The sequence below is a fragment of the Hoplias malabaricus genome, chromosome 6 (genome assembly GCF_029633855.1).
Source record: "Hoplias malabaricus isolate fHopMal1 chromosome 6, fHopMal1.hap1, whole genome shotgun sequence".
Taxonomy (NCBI): Eukaryota; Metazoa; Chordata; class Actinopteri; order Characiformes; family Erythrinidae; genus Hoplias; species Hoplias malabaricus.
In genome coordinates this window covers 11,639,342-11,655,906 of record NC_089805.1, presented here as the reverse complement: position 1 = coordinate 11,655,906, position 16,565 = coordinate 11,639,342, and the positions used below count along the sequence as shown (strand labels likewise).

Here is a 16,565-nt window from a genome sequence, read left to right as displayed (position 1 = left end):
GTAACATACCTCGACGTATTCGATTCTGCCGATGGCCAGATTTTTATTCGGTTGAGGAGCGTGGAACATAATGCAGCCTCCAAACTGGTCACTTCCAACTTCTTCCCCAAATCTTCCTTGGAAACATGTCTGAGTGGCAAACTCCCCTGAGGATAAAATATAATCACAAACAGCAGCCGCGGAAGCCGCAGTTAGCTTCACAACAAACAACAAAAAACAAAGATTAAAGAGAAAAAGAATGTAAAAGACACAAAAAGTGAACTTGGAAAGAAAAAAGTGAGTGGCTTAGGTTTGCTTTTGAAAAACACACCACACTCCTCACAGACAGTCACCTGGAGGAAACCCACGCAGACACTGGGAGAACACACCACACTCCTCACAGGGAAACCCACGCAGACTAAGGGAGAACACACCACACTCCTCACAGACAAGACACCCGGAGGAATCCCATGCAGACACAGAGAGATCATACCACACTCCTCACAGACAGTCACCCGGAAGAAACCCACGCAGACACAGGGAGATCACACCACACTCCTCACAGACAGTCACCTGGAGGAATCCCACGCAGACACAGGGAGAATACGCCACACTCCTCACAGGGAAACCCACGCAGACCCAGGGAGAACACACCACACTCCTCACAGACAGTCACCCGGAGGAAACCCACACAGACACAGAGAAATCACACCACACTCCTCACAGACAGTCACCCGGAGGAATCCCATGCAGACACAGAGAGAACACACCACACTCCTCACACACAGTCACCCGGAAGAAACCCACGCAGACACAGGGAGATCACACCACACTCCTCACAGACAGTCACCTGGAGGAATCCCACGCAGACACAGGGAGAATACGCCACACTCCTCACAGGGAAACCCACGCAGACTCAGGGAGAACACACCACACTCCTCACAGACAGTCACCCGGAGGAAACCCACACAGACACAGAGAGATCACACCACACTCCTCACAGACAGTCACCCAGAGGAATCCCACGCAGACACAGGGAGAACACACCACACTCCTCACAGACAGTCACCCGGAGGAAACCCACGCAGACACAGGGAGAACACACCACACTCCTCACAGGGAAACCCACGCAGACTCAGGGAGAACACACCACACTCCTCACAGACAGTCACCCGGAGGAAACTCAGGCAGACACAGGGAGAACACACCACACTCCTCACAGACAGTCACCCGGAGGAAACCCACGCAGACACAGGGAGAACACACCACACTCCTCACAGGGAAACCCACGCAGACACAGAGAGAACACACCACACTCCTCACAGACAGTCACCCGGAGGAAACCCACGCAGACATAGGGAGAACACACCACACTCCTCGCAGTCAGTCACCCGGAGTGGGACTCAAACTCACAACCTCCTGGACCCTGGAACTGTGACAGAGACACTACCTGCTGCACTGTGTCATTTCTTATCATTAATTCAAGCTTAATTTAATATAAAAAAAACATTCAAACCTGTGTCAAATCCAGCAGCACATGGCGGGATCTTGTCGTTCCACTCTATGTTGGTAGCTCCTCGGACAAGAATGTTCCTGGTGAGAACGCCGACCTCGGCCCTGGCCTCGAACACCGTTCCATCAGGAAGAGTGACGTTCACCCCGAGGTGTGTGTAGTTCAGAGGCTGGGTCAGGGTCAGGGTTTTACCATCATCCGACACCGCCGCGATATAATTCACCTCATTCTCATTCTGACTCTGTCTGAAAAATCAATAACACGTATTTCAAATCAAGACACAGATCCTTGTGATGTAGCTTTAACATACAGTGTGTTTACAGTGGTGTCCTGTTTTTTCCAAGGCATCTCCACCTGGACATTCGGACCATTTTAGAATAAGACTGTCCTTATACAATTTTATTAAACATTTTAAATATGTTATAAGGTGGGAAACACCTTAAACGTTATTAATAATTAGTTATAACATGCTGTTGCTTTAAGCCTAGGATCTTGCCAGATACTTACTAAATAATACATAGTAAACTGATTGTAACCCTGTTATAAACCTTTCTAAATGAAGTGTTATTTTAAAGTGGTACTCAGGAATTATATATTAATTCTGACCATATGTTTTTATGCTCTAACCATTGTTTCATGACTCATGTCTATACAAACATCACGCCATACAAACATTAGGTGATGTATTCACCTGTTTCCAGTCGAGGCGATGACGATTTCATCTCCCACTCTCCAGGTAACTGAGTCCATCAGGGTCAGAGTGTTTGAGCCACTGGTGGCGGTTTGAGCGAGACGTGTCCAGACAACAGGGATCGGAATACCTGCACAAATGGGTTTAAAGCAGATCTCTAAAAATAAATGGCAAAGTGAAAGTGTAGGGGGTTTCCTTAGGTGCAAATCCAGGGGTTTCATTATTACAAGCTTAAAACATTTTCAGAAAAACAAATTTAAATGTGTGTTAACTTATTTATAAAGGGAAAACCAACAAAAATCCCATAACCAGAGGTGTCCATTGGACACGGCTACATTTCAATGAAAATGGCATGCTCATGGCTTCTATGACATGCTCTGTTTGATCAGAATTGTTTGATTAAAAGCTGTACCGTGCAGGTCCAGGACCCCTTCTCTGACACCAAGGGTCTTGGCTCCGTAGACAGGGATCTCTGGAGCGCGTATCTGACCGTGGAGGGTGATAATGGCTTTGTGCTGGAATGGCTGGGACTCTGTTCCGATCTGAAGTGCTCCACCGTCTGTGATCAGAATGTTTTCTGCCTGCAACTCGATGTCTGCCTCATCGAAGATTAACTTCCCACCTGAGAGTAATAAGACTAACTTTGAGTATGGGTCCAGATTATTATTCCTTCCACTGTTATTAAACTTCCTTAGCCATGTCAGTATTGCCCCCCAACCCCACCCCACCTCACCACACACTACCTTGGATTAGGAGCATCTTTAACACTGGAGTACTGACGTCCAGGAGGATGGTCTGTCCTTTAGTGATGACCGCGAAGGTCCCCTGCTCAGGGGGAGATTCTCCTCCCCACGTATAACGGGAGGACCACACGTCAATGTAGAAGAAGTCAGCGTTATCCTGGAGGTAAAGGACACATAATACCATTAGCAAGAGAGTGTGCTGTTGATTTCACAAATCCATACCATCAGGAGAACATCTGAAAACACCCTTTGTTCTTCACACACCCTCACAACACAGACACTACTTTTTTACAACAAAAAATCCTTTTACTTTTACTGTATTTATGGTTTTGTGTTTATTGTAATTATATAAAAGTTCATACAAGCACCACATTTATTAAGAAGGCAAGCTACTTCTATAATATTAATAATCTTAGGTGCCTAAGACTTTTGGTGGTCAAAATGACCACCACTGGAGTAAAACACGCTTGAAGGACTGCTAACGGTAGTGCCCTGTTCTGTTTCTGTTTTGTTAATTAAAGGTTACCATCAGTTAGTTGAACGTTTACCATCTTAGCGATTCCTCTGGTTCCAACCAGCACTCGGACTTTGGTGAGCTGAGATACGGGCTGAGCATTGGTCACACAGACCACCTGAGTATCATTAACAGTCTGGACATCACACACTGACCCTGCGATGGACACCGACACGTTCCCACCACTGTAACATATGACAAAGATTACAGGCGATAACATGTAGGTTCCTGTGCAAATGTTTGTATAGTTATTAATGCTGTGGACACAGATGTTCAACTGAACACACACATTTTTATAGTCTGTAGGAAAGCATCAATAAAATGGGACACATACGAGCCTCGGTTTACCACAGTCAATGCCAAGTGTGTGTTAGAAGTGCACAAACCGTTCATTCATTCATTGTCCGTAACCCTTATCCAGTTCAGGGTCACGATGGGTCTGGAGCCTACTCGGAATCATTGGGTGCAAGGCAGGAACACACCCTGGAGGGGGCGCCAGTACTTCACAGGGTGACACACACTCACACATTCACACTTACAGACACTTTTGAGTCTCCAATCCACCTACCACCTATGTGTGAGCGTGGGAGGAAACCGGAGCGGCTGGAGGAAACCCATGCAGACACAGGGAAAACACACCACACACCTAACAGACAGTCACCCAGAGTAACCCATGCAGACACAGGGAGAACACACCACACTCCTCACAGTCACCCGGAGGAAACCCACGCAGACACAGGGAGAACACACCAACTCCTTCCAGGACCTTGGAGCTGTGATAGAGACACTACCTGCTGCTCTGCTGTGTTGCCCTGGTGCATAAGTTTGTAAGTTTGTAGACAAGTGTTATTCCAAAATAATACAATATCTACAATAGATGTTCAAACATTGCAGTGAAGATTTGATGGCATTTATCCCACGCAATCATCCAGCACCACCACTTAACCTGACTGATATTCAAGGATTAATCCTATTTCAACCCTGGACCCTACCTCTTTGCCTAGGTATTGTGTGTGAAGGGGGATGTTATTGCTGGGATAGCGTGGTGTGGTGAATTGTGAGGGCGACATGGCCCTTCAAACATGGCCCGAGATTTTTTAGAGACACATTTCAAATGAAGGAGTATGTCGTTGCGCAGCGACCAATAAAACCCACAGATGTCAGTATTTTCTCCTTTAAACTCTATGATCAATCTTAGTTTAGTTTCAGTTTCAGTGGATTATGGCCCTTCACTTCAGAGCCAGCAGAAAACAGCATGAGTAGTTCCAAATTAAAATGTGAGTAAGGGTAAGAGTAAGAGAAAGAGTGGTAATATATGATTGTGGAACTCTTCTGAAGTCTCTTCGCCCCTCTGATATCACTGCAGTGCTACGGAGCAATTCTAGTCACCTGGGAATGAAGCGCCGCTCTTTTTATTGTGTTCTGATGATGTATCAGCATCCTGAGGCGTTTAACCGTATAATAGAAGGAGATTATTGACCTCTACGCCTTGTAACACAGCTCTAAGTTGTAAGAGGACACTTGAAAACAAGACGTTCACCCTAACTCTGGTTCCAAAATCATACAGGGTTATCTCCATACCTGAAACCAAATCCTGTGATTGTGAGCGTGGTTCCTCCGGCTGTTCCTCCTCGGCGGGGTGACACGTCGGTGATGACAGGAGTCAGGCTGGATCTGTACGTGTAGCCATTAGTGACATTAGCCGAGCCGTAACTGTTCAGCACCATCACCGTACAGGCCTGATCCGCTTGAGTTCCTGCCACAGAGGAGATGACAGCACTTTACAATCATGCAGACAAACGTTTTATCTCCCAGCTATTCGTCTGTGACCTCTTCATCCAGTCTTCGCGACACTGAGGACATTCCTCAGATGTTTTACTGTCATCAAAGACCTTTCTGAAGGTGGTTAAAATAAAAGTATGTGATGACAGCATGTGTATGGAAACATTACAGTGAGATAAAAATCTCAGAGACACATACCATTGTAAGGAGGAATCTGACAGAACAGAGCAGTGGAGCTAGACACGTTTCTGTTGATGCTGCAGTCTTGTCCACAGATTAAAACTCTCGAAGAACTTGGGTCAAAACCAGTGCCTTGTACTGCCACCATCGCACCTCCAGCCAAGCTTCCTACAACACACAAACAAACCCTGGTAGCACACCTTAGCGTTGATAAACATAGCACTAATATTTTACATTAAAACAACCTCATTGTCCATTCTCTCAGCTCCACTGACAATACAGGAGCATGTTTTTAGTCCAACATTTACATACAGTAGTTCATTAGTTGCTCTGCATACTTACTTATCCCCTTTTCACCCTGTTCTTCAATAATCAGGACCCCCACAGAGCAGGTGTGATGTGGTGGTGGATCGTTCTCAGCGCTGCAGTGACACTGACGTGGTGGTGTGTTAGTGTGTGTTGTGCTGGTGCGAGTGGATCAGACACAGCAGTGCTGCTGGAGTTTTTAAACCCCTCAGTGTCTGGACTGAGAACAGTCCACCGACCAAAAACATCCAGCCGACAGCATCCTGTGTCACTGATGAAGGACTAGAGGATGACCGACACACACTGTGCAGCGACAGATGAGCTACTGTCTCTGACTTTACATCTACAAGGTGGACCAACGGTGGTCTCACAGAGTGGACAGTGAGTGGACACACAGTTTAAATACTGGTGAATATTGGTAAGTAATAAAACAATGTAATATATATAAATATAGTGTAAATGTACAATACTTTAGATTTGACATAAATTATATTAAAGGACAGATGTGTTTTCCACTTTGCTTTCCGTGTGACGATGGAACAGCCCAGCACTAGCATTTACAAATGTCTTTGCAGGACCAAACTTGACATATAAACAGTAATTATAATATGGGACTCATATAACATTCCCTGTGGTCTCTGAGAGTCATTTTGTTTACCTTCACTGGGTGAAACCTGGGTCAGCCGCAGATCATAGGTGAAATTTGCTTGGCTCTGAGCCCGACCTTTAACCTGGTGGGTCAGAATGACTGGGAAGGTCCCTCCGGCATGTTCTCCCACAGTGCACTGCAGCACCGTGTCCACGAGGTAGGAGATGTTACAGGGAACGTTGTCTACGTTCAGAGAAACTAGAGCCATGTCCGTACCAAACCCAGAACCATACACTGAGATCAGGGTTCCACTGGGGCCTGAGGAGAGGGAATACAGTAAATTACTATGGTAATGTATAGGTTATGGTACAAAGCACTGAACAGCACCCCCTAGCTTCGTGTGTGGGTATGTAAGAGGAAAAGTGAGAAATAGCGTCTCACGTGGAACAAATCCTAAACACGAGTGAGTGTGTGAGAAATAGCTCCCCTTGTGGTGCAGCTGCTAAATGTGAGTGAGTATGTGTATATGTGAGTGAGCGAGTTATTAGGTGTACTGTATTAAATTAAATAAACTGTATTTAATAATTTTTTGTTGAATATGAAATGAAAATAGCTACATACTACATAAGAGTTACCATACAATGAAAAAATAAGTGGGAGAAGGTTTGAATTTTGAATTACAATTATACGTTACATGAGACGCTTTTGTTTTTTTATTGCACAGCTAATTAAAGTCAGTTATAGAAGTCTGGGTTAAACAAACAAATAAATGAATTCATTAAAGTAAATCAAATCTAGGAACGCTGGTATCTATGTTACAGTCTCTGCTCTGTGGCTGTTTGACTGATCCTGTTACCTGTTGTGGGGCTGATGCTGGTGATTTGCGGTGTCAGGAGTCGAGTGTAATTGAATGTCAGTGGTGGGTAACTGACGCCAAACACTTTAATGTTCATCTGCACTTGCTTCTCACTGTTGGAATGTGTTAAACACTGAACCAAGCTGGGTGTAACCTGGACAATGGAGCAGGGGTAGCTTCCCAGCATCACGCTGGTGTTTCTGGGCACAAACCCATTCCCTGTGATGGTCAGCAGAGTTCCTCCGGCAAGGCTTCCAGAAGTGGGCTGCAGAGTTGCAAACGGGACGCTCGTCAGTGTGGCACTTCCGTTCGCCAGTCCTTTACTGTGGACCACCACACTCAAAGAATGTGAACCTGCGGGTAGTGCACCTACTAAAAGCGTTATGTTACCGTCTGTGACATCTGTGACCTGCAAGGTGATGTTGTCTGCCAAAACAGTCACATTTCCAAGGCTGTCAGAAAAGCCACTGCCAGATATGACCACAGCGGTCAGGTTTCCGTAAACAGAGCTCGGGACAATGGAAAAGATCTGTGGGACCAAATCTGCCGAGTATTCATAAGAACAGCTGGAGCTACAGGATGAGACGACTGAACCAATGCTAACAGAAACATCGCCTATATGAGACACAGATGGAGACGTGTCACACAACACTTGAGTGTAGCTGCTGGACACTACTTTACAAGGAACTCCAGCCACAGTGACCAGCCCGCCAATCAAACCGGAACCAGAAATAAGGAGACGAGTGAAGCCTGTGGTGCTGCCCACTGCCGGAACCACAGAGTCCACCACAGGAAGAAGCACCACGCGGCGGCTGGACTCGCTGGGCATTGTGAGGATGGCAGAGCCGAGGTTGTTGACCCGAACTTGGACGGGGAGCAAGACGCCGACAGAAAGGCCACAGTCAGGACTCAGGAGGCAGGTCAACTCAGTGGAGCTGCTGTTGATCACTTGGCAAGGAGCATTTCCGACTGTGACCTGTGGCAGGAGCAGAAAAATATCTGAATGATGAATGTATTCCCTCCTCATTTTTCATTATAGTTCTAGACTCACTACCAATCTCATGTGTTAACTAAGCTTTCAGAAAAACTGTCACTGTGCTGGTACCATCAAGGGTCCATTCTGTACCTGTAACTAGGGGAACATAATTGCACCTTATTCTATAATTGTGTTGATTTTATAAGCCCGGTATCTGAAACAGTGCCCTATTCACTGTATGGTGCAGTATTTTGGGGTTGCGACATTTTGTAGTGGTGTCCAAAAACCATGGACAATTTTCAGGGAAATCAAACAATCCCACAGTGAGCTGCAAAAATTAGTGTATGGTTGCAGTAAGTGTATAGTGCAGTGTTTGGTTAAAAACCTGCATGAAGTAGTATCTATAGTGCACTATATAGTTAGTAATATAGGGAATAGTGTATAGGGAGCCTTTTTGGACACAGCACAAGACTCACCCCTAAACCACTGAAACTCAACACGCTTGGAGGAGAATGTAAACTGCTTAACTGTAATATTTTTGTACAGATGTTGCATGGTCAAGTTCCTTGTTTCTTGGAGCAGCTGTGGCCTATAGTTTAAAAAATTGGGCTTGGGACCAAAACGTTGCAGGTTTTATCTCCAGAACTGGCAGGAAAATTGGGCGCAGTGGAGAGAGACAATGCTTTCCCTCAACATCCATGGCTGCAGTGCCTATGCGCTGAGGTGGTTGCTCACCATTTCAAAGTGTGTGATCACTGGCCCTAAAGTGTATTTTTCCTCACTATTGCATGTGTTTGTGTTCTCTGCCACAGGTGTGTTGATTAGGGAGTTTCAATAAATCAAGGCCTCCTGTTTCAGTCCGTGCCGCTGGTTCCCATCTCACCTCATTGGCGCAGGAGATGTTGCTGAAGGCAGAGCCCTGGAGAATGATGGGATTGTGGACTGTGGCTTGTGAAGGGGAGATGGAATCCACACTGGGGCTCACACAGCTGGAGAAACTGAAGGAGAATCTATCAGACGTCCCATTAAACATGGAGCAATATGGAGACGCCACACAGTCAGAAGCTGATCTACTCACACGTGCTGGACCTGCAGAGTCAGTGGATAATATGCAGAAAAAAATGGCTGTGAATGTTGGCATTTTTAAAAATCACCATTAGAGGACAGCAGTGAGTGATGTTTGTTTAGTTGAGCTGTACCTGTTTCTACTGGGCACTACTAAACAGACTATTTGTTCAGTTTGGCCATTTTTAATTATATTTCTCATAAGTAAATGCCATAATAATATATAGCAGGTAAAACCTTAACTGTGCTAATTTGATTCTGCACCAAATAATTTTTATATCTACTATTATAAGATTATTTTAAAGATTGTACATGCTGTTTTGTGGACTTTAGCCCATTACAATGCTCAGTTATGGTGTGTGTGTGAATGTACCTGGACTCTGAAGAGCCTGAAACCCAGCTACAGTGACCTGCAGCTCAGTCTTTCTCTCATCCAGAGCCCTGACGTTTACTACTCCTTGGAGATATCCCGTGTTAGCTGTGCCCAAATAACCGCTGCTGTAATAATACACTCCTGGAGTGGTGAATCTGTAGCTGAAGAACCCTGTGAAAGCAGAGAACAAACACAAGCACATGCTCTCAGACCAGCAGAGCGAGATTCTTTTACTTCCGTGAGCTTCTGAACTCACTGTAAGTCTCCATTGTATATCTCAATGCACCAATGCACACAAATAGAGCCTATATTTAGTGCAGAGAGTCTTTGAGATAATCAGGAACATGGATTGAAGCTGATACGAACACAATGGAGATATTTAGGAGGTAATTAAAGTTGTGCTGTGTGTATCGTGAGAGCTTAAATACCATTACTGTCAATAAGCTGAGATGTCTGATATCAGACCTACATGACCTTATCTGAACTCTTTTCTCAGCTCATGTTACCTTTGAAGGTTATTACCTTGCAGCCACAAAAATGAGCTCAAAAATAGAAATACATTTGATAATAAATAAATACATACACACCTGTGTGTGTGTGTGTGTGTGTGTCTGTGAGTGTGTATTCACTGCAATGCAGAGGTCAGATTTTGTCGTATAGGTGCAGAATGATCATAAAGCACACCACTTTAGAAGTCTATAGTCAGGGTAGTCATTTGTTGTAACAGCAGGCGCATGTCGTACCTGAGGCGGTTCTGTCTCCGCTGTTAAAGGTAACTCCATCAAAGTCAGTGCTGCTGGGACTGGACACACTGAACACTCTGTATCCTAAACCTGGGACAAAATCCGGAGCGTTCCATGTCCAAACCACCGTGTCTCCGACAGACGCCATCACAGTAGAGGGGCTCCAGCCAAATCCCGGACCATACGCTGAAAGCACAGAAACCCACAGGTCAGACACACAGCTAATAAACTATTTTATTTACAAGCAGAAGGCATTGGTTTGTGGAGGCGTTAAAAGAGTGTTTTTTGGAGTCTTTGTTAATGAGGTGTTGGATGAAGGTTTAGAGTGTTTTGTGGGTGTTTAGTGCAGAGTGTGTTGAGGATTAAGTATGGAATTTAGTGGGGTGTTTTAAGAAGTGTATGTGGGGTGTTGTGTTGGGTGTTTAATGTGAGGATGGGAGGGTGTTTAAATAAATGATTGAGGGTTATAGATGGGTTTTTTAAAGGGATGCAGGTTGGGTGTATGTTGGGGTGTTTAGTGGTGTTTGGTGGGAGTATGGTAGGCTTTGAGGGGTTGTGATGAGGAGTTTGATTGGGTTAATGGGGTGATTCGAGGGGTTTTGACAGAGTGTTTTATGGTGTAGGTGCTGGGCTTGCTGGAGTTTGAAGGGTTTACATGTGGTGTTTAATGAATATTTAGCAGTGTGCTTGTTGGTAGTTGGTAGAAGATGGTGCGTTAGATGGGAGGTTAAGTGGGTGTTTAACGAGGTGTAGACTCACTGGGGTCAGTCCCTTGGTTTGTGACGGTGTAGGTTTGCTGGTTGTTTTGAGTCACACACTGCAACTGTTGGTCCCAAGCTGCAGTCACCTCACACTTTGTATCACCTGGAAACAACTCAATGCAATCAAGACGTGGTAGATCACCAAATCTGTCTTACTTTAATAAACAACACTTCTGAGGTTCTGTCCACACAAAGGTTTCAAGACACCAGCATTGAGTAAAGGAAATAGACACAAAAGAAAAAATCGAACATTGTTACTCAGCATACTTATACAACTGAACTGTGGAGGTTTGCTGTATTTTATGTTTAAAAACCGAACAGTTTGAGGCCTTTTACTTGTAAAAATTTACTTAATTCTGAATAAAATGTGAACAGTTAAAGGAAAATAATGAATTTAAAATAAAAAGTGCATGTCATTATAATGTGTGACATGTTTGATGCTATAAGTTGTGTTGTGTGATGGGGTTGTACCTAGTGTTACAATGTTGTCTGTTAAGTTTGAGCTAAAACCAGAGCCAGTGATTGTTACTGTGGTTCCACCGTACAGAGAGCCCAACTGAGGAGAGAGACCAGTCACACGCAGGACATACTCGATAGAGATGTTCACACCAGAGCTGTTTAAAAAAAATTAGCACATATAAAAACTTATAAAACTTCTTATACTCAGTCTACACAATTCAGTCTGAGCAATATTAAAACATCCATTAGATTAAAAACATTTTTTACTGCTTATTTGCTGAATTTAACAAAATATAAAAAATATATTAAGTAAATAATAAAAAAGTAATTGTTTTCTGGATTTATTTCCACAAAATATCAACAAAATATTTTTGCAAGCTGCTTTTGCATACGTCTGTATAATCATTTAGCAGGACTGTACCTGATCAGGGGATAGCCTCGGTTCCCCACGCTGACGCTAATATTGTAGACCCCAGGGGGCAATGTGGGTAAGAGGCAGGTGATGTTTCCATCCATCCAGTTCAGCACCGGGCAGTCCACACTGCCAACAAGGACGAAGCTGCCATTCGTCTGTTGCTCAAAGTTAAGTCCCTCCACAGTAAGAGTCCTTTGGCCTTAAACAAAAATTGAAAACGCCCCATGTCCCAAAATGTCAGCTTTAAAATGTGATATATACAATATTCTGCCACTAGATGTCGCAGTAGAGCACCAAAATGTCAGACCAAATCAAATGCTTCATATCTTTTAGCCATTCCTCCCACTCCCATTCGTTTTCTGAGTTATAATTCTTTGTCAGGTGTGTTTTTAGCTGAATAATGTTTTTTTTTTCTACAGTGGAATATTCGGTTAGTTGAACGTTTCATATTTCTTTTTGTCATCTTGCAGTGTCTCACCTCTTGGGGTGGGCAAAATCAAAACTAAACCTGTGTTCTGGCTAAGAAAACAAAGAGCCGAGAACAACACACACAGAGTGTGTGTGACTGCTCAGGATTCCTACAGTCCACTATATATTTAAATAAATATAAGATGCTTGTTGTTATTAGTGTTTAAGGTGTTGGATATATCACGGCTGAGAATGAGGTTTAGAGGAGCTGTTGTTGTCTGCACAGATTCATCTTCAAAATATAATAATATCAGCCACTGCACTTCTCAGAATTCTTGCCAGTGATATGATACGCACTGCACCCTGGTGTAGCACCGCACCATTATCATTTAAAAATATCTTTGACAAACACTTGTTGTGAGCAGAAATCTACTGCTGATAAATGACTTGCACGAATGCTGTGAGGATCAAAGGAACGCTGTCCTGGGGATAAATGTGAAAACACAGCATGGAAACAATAACGTGAGACACTTGACACACCGGTTGTGGTATGTACCATCTCTCGGTGAAGAATAGGATGGAGTTAATCTCTTTTAAGTCTTATCTTGTCCATGTGTCATGACAGGAGACTCCATTATATTTAGTAGCTATGAATTACACAGGATTTAAATGAACTAAAATAAAGGAACAATGACAAGTGACATGTATCTCACTAAATGATGGCAGAATGATACAATGAGAAATCATGTATAATCATTTGAACTTGTTTAGACAGAGATCTCACCAAACACTGTAGTAGTCTGTGGGCTCACACCGGTAATTACAGCCGTCAGAGAGCTGTCGTAAATGAAAGAGTCGTTTGCCGTGGCCTCCATTCCTCCACTGCTCAGAGTCACTGTCTGAGCTCCTGCCAAACCCTGAGAAAAATATACAGCGACAATACAATTCCCATTTTATTACAGAGAACAAACAATTGTTAAACTTAGTTTTTTCAAAAAATCATTTATGGAAAAATGCCATGCCTTTTTTCATTAATCAATAAACCAAAGTTAAATGTAGGTTTTCGTAAAACTGTTGCTCACTCTATACACATTATTAATACCACAAATACTGCAGCTGTCACCTAAATAATAAACATTCAGCTTTAAAACATCATATAAATATGATACTATAGACATTATTACAGACATCACTGATGTTAAATTTACTCAAAATACATTCTTCACTGTAGAATTATCTGGATGAGACTTGCTTGACCTAACAATCTCTTTGCTTTTACTTTCAGTGATGTTTTCAAGCATCACAGTTCAGATAGTTTCGGCCCAAAGTCTATATAATAAATGCAGAAAAAGACGAGTGACTTACAGCAGGAACTCGGCACCTGATCTGGTTTAAGTTCACATTAATAACATCACAGGAAGTGTTCCCAATGCTGGCCACAGCATCATCACCAAACCCAAACCCAGAGACTGTAATGATCGTCCCTCCTGGAGAAAAGCAGAGTGGAGGAGTTTACATTATCTGTGTGTGTGCAAAGAATGTTAAGAGTAGCTCCTCTGGCATTAACCACATTTGGAACATCAATATAGCCCTGAAATTATATAATAACAACTACTCAATATGTGCGCAATTTTAGACACTACATGTTAAAAAACACAGTTGAAAACCCTTATGATTAGTCAATTAATTACTTAATTTTACATATTTGGGTTACTTTTACAGGAGTGTAAATAAAACTTTGGAAATATAAAAACGTAAATTGAAATAAGATCCTGAAACAAGTTTCATTAATGGGATTGAGCACAGACATTGCTGATTCATAGTCACATAAGCTGTGATGGACGGTTACCAGTCACACTGCCGGCTGTAGGGTCTATGGAGGTTATTCCCATCAGGTAAGTGAAGTTGAAGGTGTTTCCAGCTGGATACAGAGCATTGCCAAGCTCAGGGAAACTCACAGAGACCGGGTACACTCCAGCACTCGCCCGACCAACACTACAGGACAGAGATGTGTCTGAAACAAAAGCACAAGTAATTTATTAAATTGTTTATTTAACTGTATAACTTTCTTTTAAGTTATATTTTTTACATTTATTTATTTAAATTGTTTATTCTTAGGTTTCTGCAGAATTTTCCATGAAATTATTAGTTGTACTAATCCATCCGTCAGTGAGTGTCCCGAGGGTGGGGGTGAGCATATAGCCACTGCTAATGAAACACCAATAAACACCATAGGAGAATGTAAACTGCCCAGATCTGTCACATCAGCTGACAGGCTGGCACTAGGAACAGAGACGTGAGGAAATCGGAAGCATACAACCCACCCACAGAGGCACCACCAGGCATCACCTGATTATTGGGCCATCGCCTAGAACCCTGTTTCACTTGGGAGCTCAGAGAAATGGGAAATACCTTAATAACATAGCATTTATGCAGGATTAGTATTACAACAAATGTACAAGAACTTACTTGTAATCTGGAGCACAGAGCACTGAACACTTCCGATCAGCACTGAGGCATTTCCATCAACAAATCCAGATCCGACGATGGTCAGAACGGTCCCCAGTTCACTGGCTCCTAAAAGACATTGTCCAGTGGTAGATTGTTAATTGAGTAGCTAGTATAAGTAGAAGCATTTCAGCATGAGTTTCAATTCCTGCTCTGCCTGTGTACGAATATTACCGCTACATAAAAACATCAGTAAGTGATCATGTGTTGTACCTTGAGATGGAGATATTCCAGTCACGCTTGGGGTCTTAGCCTGACTCCAGCTGAAACTACAGTCTCCTGAACACACTGAGGGAATCCCATTGATAAACACTTGTACCTGAAAAGACATTTAAACCACATATTGGTTTAAGTTTATGCAATGGATTTATTTGGCTGTAATACAATGAAAACTCAAGAAACAAACTTTGAAACTCCTGTAAATTTCAAAACACAATTTCTATTTAATGCTTAATGTAAAGTACAAACAAAACATAGATACACCTTATAAAAGTGTATGCAAGGATTTTTATTCAGTGTTTATCACAACACTACCAACTAATAATAAGTTATATAACACACTTTTAAAAATATATATAATTCATTCACACCAATTTTAAACAAGTAGTTTTGTTTTTTTTCTGCAAAGCTATTAGTCATGTCTTAATTAAACTCTTAATCCTCGACACACAATGCAAATGGATCCCTTAAACACAGTGTATAATTAGACACTCCACCCAGTCTCAGATAAATTGATGGTGCGGAAACAAATAAGCAACAACAAAAGATGAAAGCATGCCAGGAAATCTTCGGATTGGACTACTATTGAGTCAGGGATTGTTACATACAGGGGTTAGACAAAGAAACTGAAACACCTGTCATTTTAGTGTGGGTGTTTTCATGGCTAAATTGGAGCAGCCTGGTGGCCAATCTTCATTAATTGCACATTGCACCAGTAAGACCATGTGCATCCAATGGTTCAAACATTTTGTCCTGAAGGCGGTGCCATGTATCAGGACGACAATGCACCAATACACACAACAAGACTGGTGAAAGATTGGTTTGATGAACATGAAAGTGAACTTGAACATCTCCCATGGCCTGCACAGTCACCAGATCTAAATATTATTGAGCCACTTTGGGGTGTTTTGGAGGAGCATCACGTAGTGACCTGGCCACTATCCTGCAAGAAGAATGGCTTAAAATCCCTTTGACCACTGTGCAGGACTTGTATATGTCATTCCCAAAATGAATTGATGCTAAAGGAGGCCCTACACCATACTAATAAATTATTGTGGTCTAAAGCCAGGTGTTTCAGTTTCATTGTCTAATCCCTGTATGTAGTGTACAGTATAGTAGCCTACACTACTGCCTTTTACATTGGAGATTAGGGTTCATTTCCCAGGCCTAACACTCACTCATCACTGTAACATCACTAAAACTGCTGAGCTGTTTATTCTACATCAGAGGATCTCTCAAATGACAAAAAGATGAATATGGTCATGAATGAGTTGCAGAGTCATGATGGAAAATCACCTGAATATTGTTTGTCGGGACACGCAGGAAGTCTCCCATAATGCGCTGCTTGAAAAGTCCTCCTCGCTCAATAAAAACGGCACGCACAGATGGATTCACACCCACCACAGCAGAGTCATTAACCTGATGAAGAAAGTAGATGTTCAATAGGAAATGTCTGCACAGTCTGCCTTCGGACCCAGTACTTCA

General features: G+C 42.9%; 1 protein-coding gene across 1 annotated transcript in view; it reads right to left on the bottom strand.

Annotated features, from left to right (window-relative positions):
* Positions 1 to 16,565, bottom strand: part of LOC136699455 (fibrocystin-L-like) — a 53,158-nt gene that overhangs the window by 19,969 nt on the left and 16,624 nt on the right. The window contains exons 27-48 of the mRNA XM_066674175.1: positions 16,377 to 16,499; positions 15,075 to 15,180; positions 14,823 to 14,930; positions 14,203 to 14,367; positions 13,719 to 13,840; positions 13,138 to 13,270; positions 11,952 to 12,144; positions 11,543 to 11,685; positions 11,070 to 11,174; positions 10,311 to 10,496; positions 9,568 to 9,738; positions 9,013 to 9,218; positions 7,154 to 8,129; positions 6,367 to 6,615; positions 5,421 to 5,570; positions 5,022 to 5,196; positions 3,475 to 3,625; positions 2,927 to 3,083; positions 2,596 to 2,805; positions 2,184 to 2,313; positions 1,496 to 1,737; positions 10 to 146 (exon numbers count right to left, since the gene is read on the bottom strand). Of these exons, the coding sequence (XP_066530272.1) occupies positions 10 to 146; positions 1,496 to 1,737; positions 2,184 to 2,313; positions 2,596 to 2,805; positions 2,927 to 3,083; positions 3,475 to 3,625; positions 5,022 to 5,196; positions 5,421 to 5,570; positions 6,367 to 6,615; positions 7,154 to 8,129; positions 9,013 to 9,218; positions 9,568 to 9,738; positions 10,311 to 10,496; positions 11,070 to 11,174; positions 11,543 to 11,685; positions 11,952 to 12,144; positions 13,138 to 13,270; positions 13,719 to 13,840; positions 14,203 to 14,367; positions 14,823 to 14,930; positions 15,075 to 15,180; positions 16,377 to 16,499 (4,338 nt within the window). The remainder of the gene's footprint in view (positions 1 to 9; positions 147 to 1,495; positions 1,738 to 2,183; positions 2,314 to 2,595; positions 2,806 to 2,926; positions 3,084 to 3,474; positions 3,626 to 5,021; positions 5,197 to 5,420; positions 5,571 to 6,366; positions 6,616 to 7,153; positions 8,130 to 9,012; positions 9,219 to 9,567; positions 9,739 to 10,310; positions 10,497 to 11,069; positions 11,175 to 11,542; positions 11,686 to 11,951; positions 12,145 to 13,137; positions 13,271 to 13,718; positions 13,841 to 14,202; positions 14,368 to 14,822; positions 14,931 to 15,074; positions 15,181 to 16,376; positions 16,500 to 16,565) is intronic.